Raw genomic sequence first — 14,639 nt, 5'->3', positions numbered from 1 at the left:
GTTTTCACACTAAAGAGATACCTATGCCTAGAATCAATGTGGAAGTGCCTTCAGCAGGGGTTTGCATGAGGAAGCTCATCCAGGGGAAACACTGTACAGATTCCTTTAGCATACAGCTGAGCAAACAAATCACACTTTTGCCAAGTGACATCTTTTAAAACGTATATAGAATAAAAATGTAAGATTGTCAGGTGTACTTGGAAATACTTCAGGCATAAGCTGGTGGTAAGTAATAATGTATGAGATGAACCTTCATCCAAAGAATACTGATTACAAGAATCCTGACTGGGTATGGTGGCTCATATCCATAATCCCAGCACTTTGGGAGGCTGAGGCAGGAGATTGCTTGAGCCCAGGAGTTTGAGACCAGCCTGGGCAACATGATGAAACCCTGTCTGTACAAAAAAAAAATACAAAAAATTGCCCAGATGTGATGGCACATGCATATAGTTCCAGCATCTTGGAGGCTGAGGTGGGAGATCACCAGAACCCAGGAGGTTGAGGCTGCAGTGAGCCATGATGACATCACTGCACTCCAGCCTGATCAACAGAGTGAGACCTTGTCTCAGAAAAAAAAAGAAAAGAAAGAAAAAAAGAAAAAATACTTAAGAAAGTAAAGGTTATTGCTGAAAAGTCTTTTAAAAGTGTCATTCTGTTGAGTATATGGACCAGTATTTCTTTAATAATCCAGTGCTGTTGATTAATTAGTATTTTTATGCTACTAGTAAAGCATGATTACAAAGACTTGAGACTATCAGAAAATAACCTTGAACTTTAACTAAAACATGTGGCACACAATATAGTGTACCTTTTATATATTCACAGAAAGGACAAATGGAAATATGGATAAACACGTGATTTGTAAGTGAATTAAAAAAAAAAACTGTTACACAGTATTGTTCATAGGACCAGTAAAATGGAAACAAAAGTGAGTACCTATGAATACAGAATGTTTGGATACATGATGATGCCATCTCACCATGAAATATTATTCAGTCATTAGAAATAATTTAGAGCTATGAACATTGAGGACATTGATATCCATGACATATTTTTTTATTTTTTATTTTTTTGTCTTTTTTTTAGACAGGGTCTCGCTGTGTTGCCCATGGTGGAGCGCAGTGGCATGATCTCAGCTCACTGCAACCTCTGCCTCCCAGGCTCAGGTGATCCTCCCACCTCAGTCCCCAAACAGCTGGGACTACAGGTGCGCCCCACCATGCCCAGCTAAGTTTTCTATTTGTAGTAGAGACAGGGTTTCACCATGTTGCCCAGGCTGGTCTTGAACTCTTGGGCTCAAGGGATCCTCCCACCTCAGCCTCCCAAAGTGATGGGATTACAGATGTGAGCCACTGTGCCCAGATGCTTCATTGGTTTTTAAAAAGTAAGCTGTAAAGAGAAGTAGTTGTAATCTCACTTGTGTAAGCAAATAACAAGGAAAAACAAGCTATATATATACACACACACACACACGTATATATATTATATATATATACACACGCACATTCATATATGTCTAAGTGAATGTATGGATGTATTATAGTTTTTGATGAGTATATATTCTTGGGTATAGAAGCACAGAGGAAAGTACTCAAATACACATACTATCTTATTATTTTTTTTTTTTGAGACAGAGTCTCACTCTATTACCCAGGCTGGAGTGCAATGGCACGATCTTGGCTCACTGCAACCTCCGCCTCCTGGGTTCAAACGATTCTCTTGCCTCAGCCTCCAGAGTAGCTGGGACTACAGGTGCCTGCCACCACACCCAGCTAACTTTTTGTATTTTTAGTAGAGACAGGCTTTCACCATGTTGCCTAGGATGGTCTTGAACTCCTGGCCTCAAGCCATCCACCTGCCTCAGCCTCCCAAAGTTCTGGGATTACCGACGTAAGCCACTGCACCCAGCCACATGTGCTATCTTATTAACATGAATAAACAAGTAAAGAAGAAAAGACCATATAAATGAAGGAGGAATTCCAGATACGTTATGATCACATTTATTTAAAATTATATGTTTGAATGTGTGTACTCTTACGCCTAAAATAATTCATTGCATTATTTAGAGAATCTAAGTTTTAAGGCAGAGTGACTATTCAATAACAAAGTTGTTACCTTTTCTTGAGACCACAATGCATTACCAACAGTAGTAGTAAAATGATGCTAAATGCATGGGCCTTTTGGAGGCTCTCATTAGATACCCTTACTGCCTACCTTAGAAAATAATTCTGCTAAATCAAGCATGTTATTCTCCTATCCATAAGGAAAAATAAAATTAGAGACAGCAAATAGTTCTCACCAGCTAATTGCAGACTAGTGTAAAACTTAGGTTGTTTCACCTCCCTGCTTTTTTTCTTTTTAATAGATGAGGATGGTCTTGGTATAAGTATTATTGGAATGGGTGTTGGAGCAGATGCTGGACTTGAAAAGCTGGGAATATTCGTCAAGACGGTAACAGAAGGTGGTGCTGCTCAACGGGATGGCAGGTAAATTAAGGACTGTTGTTAACTTAAAATCTTTAGGGAACTTTCCTGTAAGTTTCTTTCAGTTGTAGCTTTTTGCTTTTGTTTGTTGATTTTTTAGGACAGAATTTCAAGTTTCTCAGATATGAGAAATCTTAAAACACTTAAATTATTTTCTGATATGCAGGCAAAATATCTGCTTTCTTTAATTTATATTAGGTAAATGAGTGGGTAGATCTATCAGTCTATACCTGTCTTTATCCATTCATCTATCTGGTGGGAAGTGGGCAGAAACATGGGTGTATATAGTTGAGAATGTGTACTATGGAGGTCAGCACATAGTTTCACTTCAGAAATATTGAAAGAAATGATAATAGTTCTGGCATCTTAAAAAATGACACAGGTATATGGTAAGTTAGGGACTTTAATTCTGTATTGTTGGTAATTCTGAAGGTCAGTGTTTCTCCAAATACATTTATGTAAAAACACAGATTCTTGGGTACACCTAAACCAGTAGAATTAAAATCTCCAGTAGAGGAGTCTGGCAGTCTGCACCTTGGATAATTCTAGTACACAGCAGAGCATCCAGATAATCACTGTTTTGTCTTAGCTTTCATAATCTCAAGCTCTATCTATCTATCTATCTATCTATCTATCTATCTATCTATCTAGGGCCAAGATTTTGATTAACCCTCATACTTGGCTCTTATATATCAGGGTGGGGCTAGAAGCAGAAGGTGGTGTCTTAGTTTGTTTTGTGCTGCTGTGGCAGAATACCTGAGACTGGGTAATTTATAATGAACAGAAATTTATATGACTCATGGTTCTGGAGGCTGGGAAGTCCAAGATTAAGGGGTGACATCTGATGAGGACCCTGCAGGTGAATCATCCAATGGTAAAAGGTGCAAAGGCCAAGTGAGAGAGAGCAAGAAGGGGCAAAACTTGCTTTTATAACAAATGCATTCTCAAAGAAATAAGTCCACTTCCACGATAGTGACATTAATCTACTTGTGAGGGCAGTGCCCTATGACCTAATCACCTTTTCAAGGTCTCGCCTCTTAACACTGTTGCGTTAAGGATGGTTTTCAACACATAACATTCAAACCATAGCAGTTGGCAATATAATAAAAGTAGACCCAAATGTATGACTGCTAAATTCAAAGAAATATTATGTTGTTTTATGTACATTTAATGAATAGCTTTAAATTTTTTTATGTTTAAGTATGTATCATTTGACCATCTTATCAGGGAATAATAAAGCATGTTGGAAAGACTTTGTGAATGTCTGAGGAGACCCAGAGCAGCATTTTTTTTTTTTTTTTGAGATGGCATCTTGTTGTGTTGCCTAAGCTGGAGTGCAATGGCATGATCTCTGCTCACTGCAACGTCCACTTCCCAGGTTCAAGTGATTCTCCTACCTCAGCCTTCTGAGTTGCTGGGACCACAGGCGTGGACCACCATGCCCAGCTAATTTTTGTATTTTTAGTGGAAACGGTTTCACCATGTTGGTCAGGATGGCCTTGAACTCCTGACCTCAAGTCACCTCAAGATCCATCTGCCTTGGGCTCCCAAAGTGCTGGGATTACAGATGCGAGCCACTGCGCCTGGCCCATTGTTTCTGTTTTAATCCTAAAAATGCATATTGATACCCACTGATAGTTCTCAAAGAGAGCTAAATTGATTTATGTAAATAGAAAACCACACCTTATTACATCTTCTTTTCCGTGAAGTTAGGGATAACATCTTAGTCAGTAGCTTTGTATTCTTATAGCACTTAGTATAATGCTTTGCATAGAGAAGGTTTGAAATAAATCTTTTGAGTGAACATTCAGCTGACTACATTTAAAACAAAGAATGTGGAATATGACTATCTTGTGTCTTAAAGTAACTTACTAACAGTCTTCCTCCTTTTCAGAGTAGTTAAGGAAATAACCTCTTTGTGCCCCTTTAATAAATTATAGATAATGGTGGTAGTATTTCCAGTTATTAATTTACCACATTTCTTCCAAGAGAGCTAAAACTTGTTTGTAAAATATATCGCATTTCTTATTAAGTTTGATGAAAAATTTAAGATGGTGGGAAATAATGCTATCGTTAGTATTCAAACATGCTTAATTATTATGAACCATCCAGAAAGCCAAATCAAAGTACAACTTGATTAAAAGAACAAAAAATCAGAATATTTTACATTCATAGCCATGTAACACGTGTCCTGAAAGAGAAAAGAAAGAAAAAGAAAATTTTGCACTTAGTAGTTAGCCAATTCCTGTTGTTCTAAACATAGACATAGTTATTTTTCCCTCAATCCTTTTAAAATTAGGTTTGTTTTCTATTAATCTATTTACTAATTATTTATTCTTCTACATGGTTTCATTATTTATAACTATATTAGAACTGTGCTTTACCAGTCACAGTGTACATTTATTTCCTCAGTTCTTTTAAATGAGTATTTTCCTAGTATACTAATCCTGTTGTTGTTATAATAGGTGCTTAAAAAATGCCTCAGTGAATATATTAAGACAGGCAACTTGGGCCAGGCAAGGTGGCTCATGCTTGTAATCCCAGCACTTTGGGAAGCTGAGGCGGGTGGATCACCTGAGGTCTGGAGTTCGAGACCAGCCTGGCCAACATGGTGAAACCCCGTCTCTACTAAAAATTCAAAAATTGACTGGCCGTGGTGGTGGGCACCTATAATCCCAGCTACCCAGGAGGCTGAGGCAGGAGAATCGCTTGAATCGAGGAAGTAGAGGTGGCACTGAGCCAAGATTGTGCCATTGCGCTCCAGCCTAGGTGACAGAATGAGACTGAGTCTCAAAAAAACAAAACAAAACAAAAAAAACCTTGATATGATGGAATGGACAGAATCTTTAAGATAATGTAACCGGGAGCCTTCATTCCATTCCCTCTACTTATCTTCTGGGGATATCGAACAAATTACTTAATTTTCATGTTATCTACATTGTGGGTTGTGGTAAGCATTAACTAAGTTTGTGTGAATAAGCATTAACTAGGTTTGTGTGAATAACCTTCCACAGTGCTATTTGTATATATGAAACTGTTCTTGAACCAAGTAAGAGTAAGCTTGAAACTTAATTTAAAAAGTAGTTATTATGGGAAAAGCCTCGTGGAAAACAATTAAAGGTGTACAACATAAGTACAGAATCAAAATTTTAGAGGTCACAGAAACTTCAGAGTTCTTATAATCAACATATTTTCTTGTTTATTAATAAGAAAATTGAGGGTGGTTGTATATGTGCATATGTGTGTGGGTATAAGAAAATGAGAAAATAAAATGATTATTATACTTACAACAGATTTATATCTTTTAAATTATTATTTCTACCACTACTGGTGTGCTCATTTGCACAGTGTTTACTGTTTACTGATGTTTACTATTTAAAAGGTATCAACATACAAAAATTATACAAAGTGCACTTCCTCTAGTCAATAATACATTTTAAGTTATATATACTTACTGATATAGAAAAATATTCCATTAAGGATTTACAAAATCTTAATGATTAATATGATGCCATTCTTGTGTAGGGTATATATTCTATTTCTTCTTTTCTCTGTCTCTGTTCCTTTTTGTCCTTATCTCTCAGTCATTCTCTTTCTGAAAAAGTCTAAAATTAATACATACAAAAATGTTGAACGGCTCTAGTTGTATGGATTTAAAAAAATTTTTGGCTGGTATAGAATATCAAATTTTGTAGAGAATATATACGACTTGTGTATAGTTTCTCAAAACTAAAAATGATAAGGTTTCCACCCCAAGGAAATTACTCATCAGACCTCATTTATTGACGGAATTAAAGTTCTGGGTTAGATATTCTGTAAGGTAGTTCCTTTTAGCCTTGAAAGGATAAGATTCTTTATTATTGTTTTCTAGCTGCTTTAGATTCTTAATAACTCTTTCTATTTAAGAAAATTTGTTTCAATTTAATCTCAGATTTAGTCATACCTCCTTCAAGGAATGTTAAATGAGCATACATGTATATATAGAGGACGTTTTTTCTCCCCCTCCTCCCTCCTTCCTGCCCCCACAAGAAGCTTTTTCATTGTGATTGTTTGTATTCCTGCTTAAATGGCTTGTAAACTCTCACCACATTTTGAGTACTTTAAAAAATTTGCGGTGGATATTTATCCTCCTGAGTTTATCCAGTATAGTTGAAAAGTGTTGACCCTTCATTATTCTTTGATATGATCTCTTACCTTCAAAATTTTCTTTTGTCAAGCTTTTCATGTGTGTACTTTCTCCTTTGATGCCTTAAACTTAGAGTGTACTCAGTAAATATTTGTTGAATGAGTGAATCCTTGTGCTTTAATCACTTTTTATTTTTATTTTTTATTTTTAGAGGCGAGGTCTCACTATGTTGCCCAGACTGACCTCAACCTCTTGGGCTCAAGTGAACTCTCCACCTCAGCCTCCCAAGTAACTGGGAGTATAAGCGAGTGCCACCATGCGGGGCTTTTAATCACTTTTGAAACCTTTTCTTGGGCTTATCATTTTTCTCTGTTTTGTTTTTGTGCTACCTGCCTTTTACAGAGTGGCTTATAATTTAGTTGAATGACATGACAGTCATTTCTATTTCCTGTTTCATTTCTATTTCCTGTTTCATTTCTAAATTTTTAGTAAAATAATATTAAATATACTATTAGTTTTTGTTGTCATAAATGTAATTTTTGGGATTGCACACAGGACACTTTCACACACTAGTGATTTTCCAGTCCTCGTTCATGATTCCTTAAAGCAAAATTAGTTTCATAAAAACAACTCAAAATGCTGAATTGTAGAGTAAATCACATGGATGGTAACTGACAAAGGATGTTAATAATGCTGTGCTAAATTAGAGGCAAATAAAAAATCCATTTTGGATCCACTTTGTTTTTGGGTCCTGTTTTTGTTTCACAAGCTTTTGCTCATCATCATTTTCAATCACTGTCCTTTTCAATTTTACTGGAAGAGATACCAAATATGAAATTAAGGTTCTATGTAGTTTATCCTCATTCAAGTATTGATTTTTAAATGATTTTAATTGTTTTTTCCCCCATCTTTTGGGATATACTAACATATACAATAGATAAAGAGTCCCATTCTTTTGCTTATCTAACTGCAGCAAACTTACCCCCTCTTAGGACCCATCTTTGCCTGAAGTACCCTCCAGCCTAAGAGAACCCTGGATGGAAACTTGTTTTAATTGATTCTGTCATGGTTCCCCAGTCGATGGTTTCCTCTCTGTGCACACACTCTCATGTTAGTCTTCTAATAAAATATTTTGCCTATTCACCCCTTAGGTTTGGGCTGTTACTGCTTTGGCATGTATTTTCACAATTTTCACATACATTTAAAACTTCAGTATCTAGCATTTTGAGGAAGATCTCTGTTGACCAAAGTTCATTAATGTTGCTCCGGCTGGTCTCCCTGTCATTCTTCTTTGGTGGCTTTGTTGACAAAAGCCCCATGAGGTAGGGTTATTGTTTTTTCCCTTCCCAGAAACATTGTATCAATAAGTAACTATCCAGTAACATTAAACAAACCCTAGAATAATCCAATTTATGTATTTTCATTAGCCTTATCCCTATTGATTCTGGTTTTCAGAATTGCAGGATCTCAGCAATATCATAGTGAGACTGAAGAAAAGTGCTGTTGTGCACTTTTGTTTATGGTAAGCACATGGAAACTATTGAGAAACTGGCCAGGATGAGATGGTTTTTACAAACTAGCCAGGTATGTTCCCGTAAATTCCATTCCAGTGGACAGTATTTCCAGGGGAAACAGACTATTTCCTCTGCTATCCTGGAAAATTTTTGAAAAGTTTAGATAATCCATAGAACTGGTTATTCTTTGTAGTCTGGGATGGTCTGATACAGAGCTCTGTCTAGGTATTCTTTTGTTTTTAACCACTGACAGTCTTCCCTTGTCTTTTCTGGGCTTTTCATTACAGCTAAGATTTGAGAGAGATTATCAGTGTTACTGTTCTATGAGTTTGCATCTAAAAGTTGTCTTCTCATGAGAAAAGATACAAGCAAAGTGGATATTAGACACCAGAAAAATTTTCCCATCACAGTAACCATTTTTATATTTAATACTATGCTGGCTCATGTTCTAGTGAGTTGTAGGAGCCGTCTATAATGGGAATAAACCTGAACCGCTGCCTTTTTAATCCATTATTCCCCTCATCTCCCACCCAGTCCTCTTTATCTCTCCCTCCTCTTCTCCCCATTTTTAGTTTCTTGAACTTGTCCTCCACCTTAATCATTACAGTTTACCTCCATGAAAAGGTAAATTGAAAAGCCGCTTACATAGCAAACTCCATAGAACTCCACTTCTCTTCCTCCCCCCCTCACTCACTCTTTACAAAAATGTTGAAGATGTTTTTATTTCCTTATTTTTTAATTGTTTATCAGATTTTCAAATTTTTTCTTTAATGAATGTATCACTTTGAAATGAGAAAAGAATTTAAATGGACATACTTTTGACGAAAAAAACGATCAAATATCATGAAGCTTTATTTGTCCCCCTTAATGTTTTCAGTATTAAGGTAGACAGGAAGAACTATGTAGAATCAGTATTTTAGTCATAGGATTCCTCTTTTTTACATTGATCTCTGACCTCTGAATGCAAAGAGCAAATCCAGCCAAAAGTCTTATTTTTACTGTTTCTGTTACATGGGATACTTTGCATCTTGTATCTCTTCTTTCTTCTTTTTTCTTTTTTTTTTTTTTCCAACTTTTATTTTAAATTCAGGAGGTACATGTGCACTTTCGTTAACTGGGTATATTGTGTCATGCTAAGGTGTGGGGGAATGAATGATCCCATCACCCAGGTACTGATCATAGTACCCAATAGTTAATTTTGCAACCCTTGCCTCCCTCTCTTGCTCTTCCCTCTATTAGTTCCCAGTTTCTCTTGTTGTCATCTTTATGTCCATGAGTACCCAGCATTTAACTCCCACTTATAAGTGAGAATATGCAGTATTTGGTTTTCTTTTCCTGCATTAGTTTGCTTAGGATGATGGCCTCCAGTCGCATCCTTGTTGCTGTAAAGGACATGATTTCATTCTTTTTTATAGGTATATAGTATTCCATAATGCATATGTGCCACATTTTCTCTGTCTAGTCCACTGTTAGTGGACACCTAGGTTGGTTCTGTGTCTTTGCTGTCATTAATAGGTTTGCAGTGAACATGCGAGTGCATGTGTCTTTTTGGTAAAACAATTTGTTTTCTTTTGGATATCTACCAGTAATGGGATTGCTGGATTGAATGGTACTTCTGTGTTCTTTGAGAAATCTTTAAACTGCTTGCCACAGTGACTGAACTAATTTGCATGCCCACCAACAGCGTATAACCATTCCCTTTTCTCCATAGCCTCACCAGCATCTGTTGTTCTGACTTTTTAATAATAGCCATACTGATTGGTGTGAAATGATATTTCGTTGAGGTTTTGATTTGCATTTCCCTGATGATTAGTGATATGGAGCATTTTTTAATATGTTTGTTGGCTGCTTGTATGCCTTCTTTTGAGAAGTGCTGTTTATGTCTTTTGCCCATTTTTAAATTGGGTTATTTATTGCTTGTTCAATTGTTTAAGCTCTTTATAGATTCTGGGTATTAGACTTTTGTCAGATGCATAGTTTGCAAATACTTTCTCCCATTCTGTAGCTTGTCTGTTTACTCTGCTGATAATTTATTTTGCTGCACAATCTCTTTAATTAGGTCCCACTCATCAAGTTTTCTTCTCTTTTCTGTTTCTTGTTTGTTTGTTTGTTTTTTGTTTGTTTGTTTTGAGATGGAGTTTCACTTTTGTTGCCCAGGCTAGAGTGCAATGGTGTGATCTTGGCTCACTGCAACCTCCGCCTCCTGGGTTCAAGCGATTCTCCTGCTTCAGCCTTCTGAGTAGCTGGAATTACAGGCACAGGCACCCACCACCACACCTGGCTAATTTTTGTATTTTTAGTAGAGACAGGGTTTACCATGTTGTTCAGGCTGGTCTCGAACTCCTGACCTCAGGTGATCCACCTGGCTCAGCCTCCCAAAGTGCTGGGCTTATAGGCATGAGCCACTGTGCCCCATCTTTTGTTGCAGTTTCTTTTGAGGACTTAGTCATAAGTTCTTTCCCAAGGCCAGTGTCCTAAATGGTGTTTCCTAGGTTTTCTTCTAGGATTCTTATAGTCTGAAGTCCTATGTTTAAATCTTTAATCCATCTAGAGTTAATTTTTTGTATACAATGAAAGCTAGGGGTTCAGTTGCATTCTTCTGAGCATGACTAGTTAGCTGTCCCAGCACTATTTATTGCATAGGGAGTCCTTTCTCCCTTGCTTATTTTTGTTAATTTTGTCAAAGATTAGAAGTCTGTAGGTGACAGAGTTTGGCTGTGTCCCCACCCAAATCTCATCTTGAATTGTAAGTCCCACAATTCCCACATGTTGTGGGAAGAACCTGGTGGGAGGTGATTGAATTTTGGGGGTGAGTCACTCCTACATTGTTGTTGTGGTAGTGAATGAGTGTCATGAGATCTGATGGTTTTAAAAAGGAGAGATTCTCTGCACAAGCTCTTCTCTTGTTTGCTGGCATGTGAGATATGTCATTCACTTTCTGCCATGAATGTGAGGCCACCCCACCCACATGGAACTGTAAGTCCAATAAACCTTTTTCCTGTATAAATTACCGAGTCTCAGGTATGTCTTTATCAGCAGTGTGAAAACAGACAAATACAGTCAGCTGTTACCAGTAAAGTATGATATTGCTGAAAAGACACCCAAAAATGTGGAAGCGACTTTGGAACTGGACAACAGGCAGAGGTTGAAACAGTTTGGAGGGCTCAGAAGAAGACAAGAAAATGTGGGAAAATTTGGAACTTCCTAGAGACTTGTTGAATGGCTTTGACCAAAATGCTGATAGTGATATGAACAACAAGGTCCAGGCTGAGGTGTTCTCAGATGGAGATGAAGAACTTGTTGGGAATGGGAGAAAAGGTGACTCTTGTTATGTTTTAGCAAAGAGACTGATGTCATTTTGCCCCTGCCCTAGAGATCTGTGGAACTTTGAACTTGAGAGAGATGATGTAGGGTATCTGGCAGAAGAAATTTCTAAGCAGCAAAGCCTTCAAGAGGTGACTTAGGTGCTGTTAAAGGCATTCAGTTTCAAAAGGGAAACAGATTAAAAGTTTGGAAAATTTGCAGCCTAACAATGAGAAAAGAAAATCCCATTTCCTGAGGTGAAATTTAAGTCAGCTGCAGAAATTTGCACAAGTAACAAGTGGCTGGATGTTAATCCCCAAGACATTGGGGAAAATGTCTCCAGGGCATATCAGAAGTCTTCAAGGCAGCCCCTCCCATCACAGGCTGGGAGGCCTAGGAGGAAAAGCGGTTTCATGGGCTGGGCCTACGGTCCCCATGCTGCTTGCACCCTAGGGACTTGGTGTCCTGTTTCCCAGCCATTCCAGCTGTGGCTGAAAGGGGCCAAGGTAGAGCTTGGGCTGTGGCTTCAGAGGGTGCAAGCCCTAAGCCTTGGCAGCTTCCGTATGTTGTTGAGCCTGCGAGTGGACAAAGTCAAGAATTGGGGTTTGAGAACCTTTGCCTAGATTTCAGAGGAGGTATGGAAATGCCCGGATGCCTAGGCGGAAGTTTGATGCAGGTGTGGAGCTCTCATGGAGAACCTCTGATAGAGCAGTGTGGGAGGGAAATGTGGGGTCGGAGTGCTCACACAGAATTCCTACTGGGGCACTGCCTAGTGGAGCTATGAGAAGAGGGCCACCATCCTCCAGACCTCAGATGGGTACATCCTCTGAGAGCGTGCATTCTATGCCTAGAAAAGCCACAGACACTTAACACCAGCCCATGAAAGCAGCTGGGAGGGAGGCTGTACCCTACAGAGCCACAGGGGTGGAGCTTCCGAAGACCATGGGAACCCACCTCTTATATCATGTGACCTGGATATGAGACATGGAGTCAAAGGAGATCATTTTGGAACTTTAAGATTTGCCTGCCCTGCGGGATTTCAGACTGCATGGGGCCTGTAACCCCTTTGTTTTGGCCAGTTTCTTGCATTTGGAACAGCAGTATTTAACCAATGCCTGTACCCCCATTGTATCTAGGAAGTAACTAACTTGCTTTTGATTTTACAGGCTCTTAGGCGGAAGGGACTTGCCTTGTCTCAGATGAGATGTTGGACTGCGGACTTTTGAGTTAATAGTGAAATGAGTTAAGACTTTAGGGGACTGTTTGGAAGGTGTAATTGGTTTTGAAATGTCAGGACATATTATTTGACAGGGGCTGGGGCAGAATGATATGGTTTGTCTGTGTCCCCACCCAGATCCGCTCTTGAGTTGTAACTCCCACAATTCCCACATGTCGTGGGAGGAACCTGCTAGGAGGTGATTGAATTATGGGAATGGGTCTTTCCTGCGCTGTTGTCATGATAGTGAATGAGTCTCACGAGATACGATGGTTTTAAAAAGGGGAGTTTCCCAGCAGAAGCTCTTCTCTTGTCTGCTGCCATGTGAGATGTGCCTTTCACCTTCTGCCATGATTGTGAGGCCTCCCCAGCCATGTGGAACCTTAAGTCCAATAAACCTTTTTCCTGTATAAATTACCTAATCTTGGATATGTCTTAATCAGCAGCATGAAAACAGAATGGCATGGGGCATTATTTCTGGGTTCTCTATTCTGTTCCATTGGTTTATATGTCTGTGTTTGTACCAGTACTGTGCTGTTTTGGTTACTGTAGCATTATAGTTTGAAGTTGGATAATGTGATGCCTCCTGCTTTGTTCTTTTTGTTTAGGATTGCTTTGGCTATTTCAGCTCTTCTTAGATTCTATATGCATTTTAACTTTTTTTTTTTTTTTTTTTTTTTTGGTCTTTCAGGAGGTAGGTGCTGGGATCTATCTGAATTTTTAATTTTATATATTTTTTCTAGTTCTATGAAAACTGACATTGGTAGTTTGATAGGAATAGTGTCAAATTTGTAGATTGCTTTGGGCAGTATGGCCATTTTACTAATATTGATTCTTCCAGTCCATGAACATGGAATGTTTTTCCATTTGTTGTTGTCATCTGTAGTTTCTTTTAGTAGTATTTTATAGTTCTTGTTATAGAGATCTTTCACTTTCTTGGTTAGATGTATTCTTAGGTATTTTATTTTTTGTGTGTGGTATTGTAAATGGGATTTTGTTCTTGGTTCAGCTTTCAGCATGAATGGTATCGGTGAATAGAAATGCTACTGATTTTCGTGCATTGATTTTGTCTCCTGAAACTTTCCTGAAGTTGTTTATCAGTTTCAGAAGCCTTTTGGTGGAGTCTGTAGGGCTTTCTAGGTATAGAATTATATTGTCCTTAAAGATAGTTTGACTTCTTCTTTTCTTATTTGGATATCTTTTATTTCTTTCTCTTATCTGATTGCTCTGTCTAGAACTTCCAGTACTATACTGAATAGGAGTAATGAGAGTGGGCACACTTATCGTGTTCTGGTTTTCAAGGGGAATGCTGCCAGTTTTTTTGCTCATTCAGCCTAATGTTGACTGTGGGTTTGTCATAGATTGTTCTTATTATTTTGAAGTATGTTTCTTTAGTGCCTAGTTTCTTGAGGGTTTCTATCATGAAGGGTTATTAGATTTTATCTAAAACTTTTTCCCTGTCTGAGAAGATCATATGGTTTTTGTTTTTAATTATGTTTATGTGGTAAATCACATTTATTGATTTGTATATGTTGAACCAACTATCAGGGCTTTTGTAGTTCAGTGGTGGGTGAGAATCACACCCAGCAGCTCTTTTTCCCCCATAGTTTGGTGAGCAGGAGGGAGGATTCCAGTGTTACATGATCCCTTTGGTGCCGCTTTGCCTGGAAATCTCTGCGGCTGATGCCTCTTTGCTCAGGTTCACTAGGCTTATGCTGCTCACCCACCCACTGCAGGCTGCACTTGGCTTGTGCCCCAGTCTGGATGCTGCACCTGCCACAGAATCCACACACAGTCTGTGGCTGGGCTGGGTGTGCAGCAACCTGCTTCGGCCTTGGGTGCTGGCATCTAGACAAGGGGAATGTGGTGACAACCCAAAACTCAGAGATGTCAGCAACTGTTGAGCCCCGAAGAGCTGTTACTGCTCTCACCCAGAGAGTCCCAAGGTCTGAGATCCCCAAGAAATGTTATACCTTGTTCGTGTTACAGCTCGTTTG

General features: G+C 38.5%; 1 protein-coding gene across 19 annotated transcripts in view; it reads left to right on the top strand.

Annotated features, from left to right (window-relative positions):
- The window catches only part of PPP1R9A (protein phosphatase 1 regulatory subunit 9A), a 384,913-nt gene that overhangs the window by 215,212 nt on the left and 155,062 nt on the right, over positions 1-14,639 (top strand). For all 19 annotated transcript variants that reach the window (XM_015134297.3, XM_015134296.3, XM_015134293.3 and 16 more), the window contains exon 4: positions 2,366-2,486. In XM_015134297.3, the coding sequence (XP_014989783.1) occupies positions 2,366-2,486 (121 nt within the window). The remainder of the gene's footprint in view (positions 1-2,365; positions 2,487-14,639) is intronic.

Source organism: Macaca mulatta, chromosome 3 (assembly GCF_049350105.2).
Source record: "Macaca mulatta isolate MMU2019108-1 chromosome 3, T2T-MMU8v2.0, whole genome shotgun sequence".
Taxonomy (NCBI): Eukaryota; Metazoa; Chordata; class Mammalia; order Primates; family Cercopithecidae; genus Macaca; species Macaca mulatta.
The sequence above is the reverse complement of the archived record's forward strand: the minus strand, read 5'-3'. Positions and strand labels throughout refer to the sequence as shown.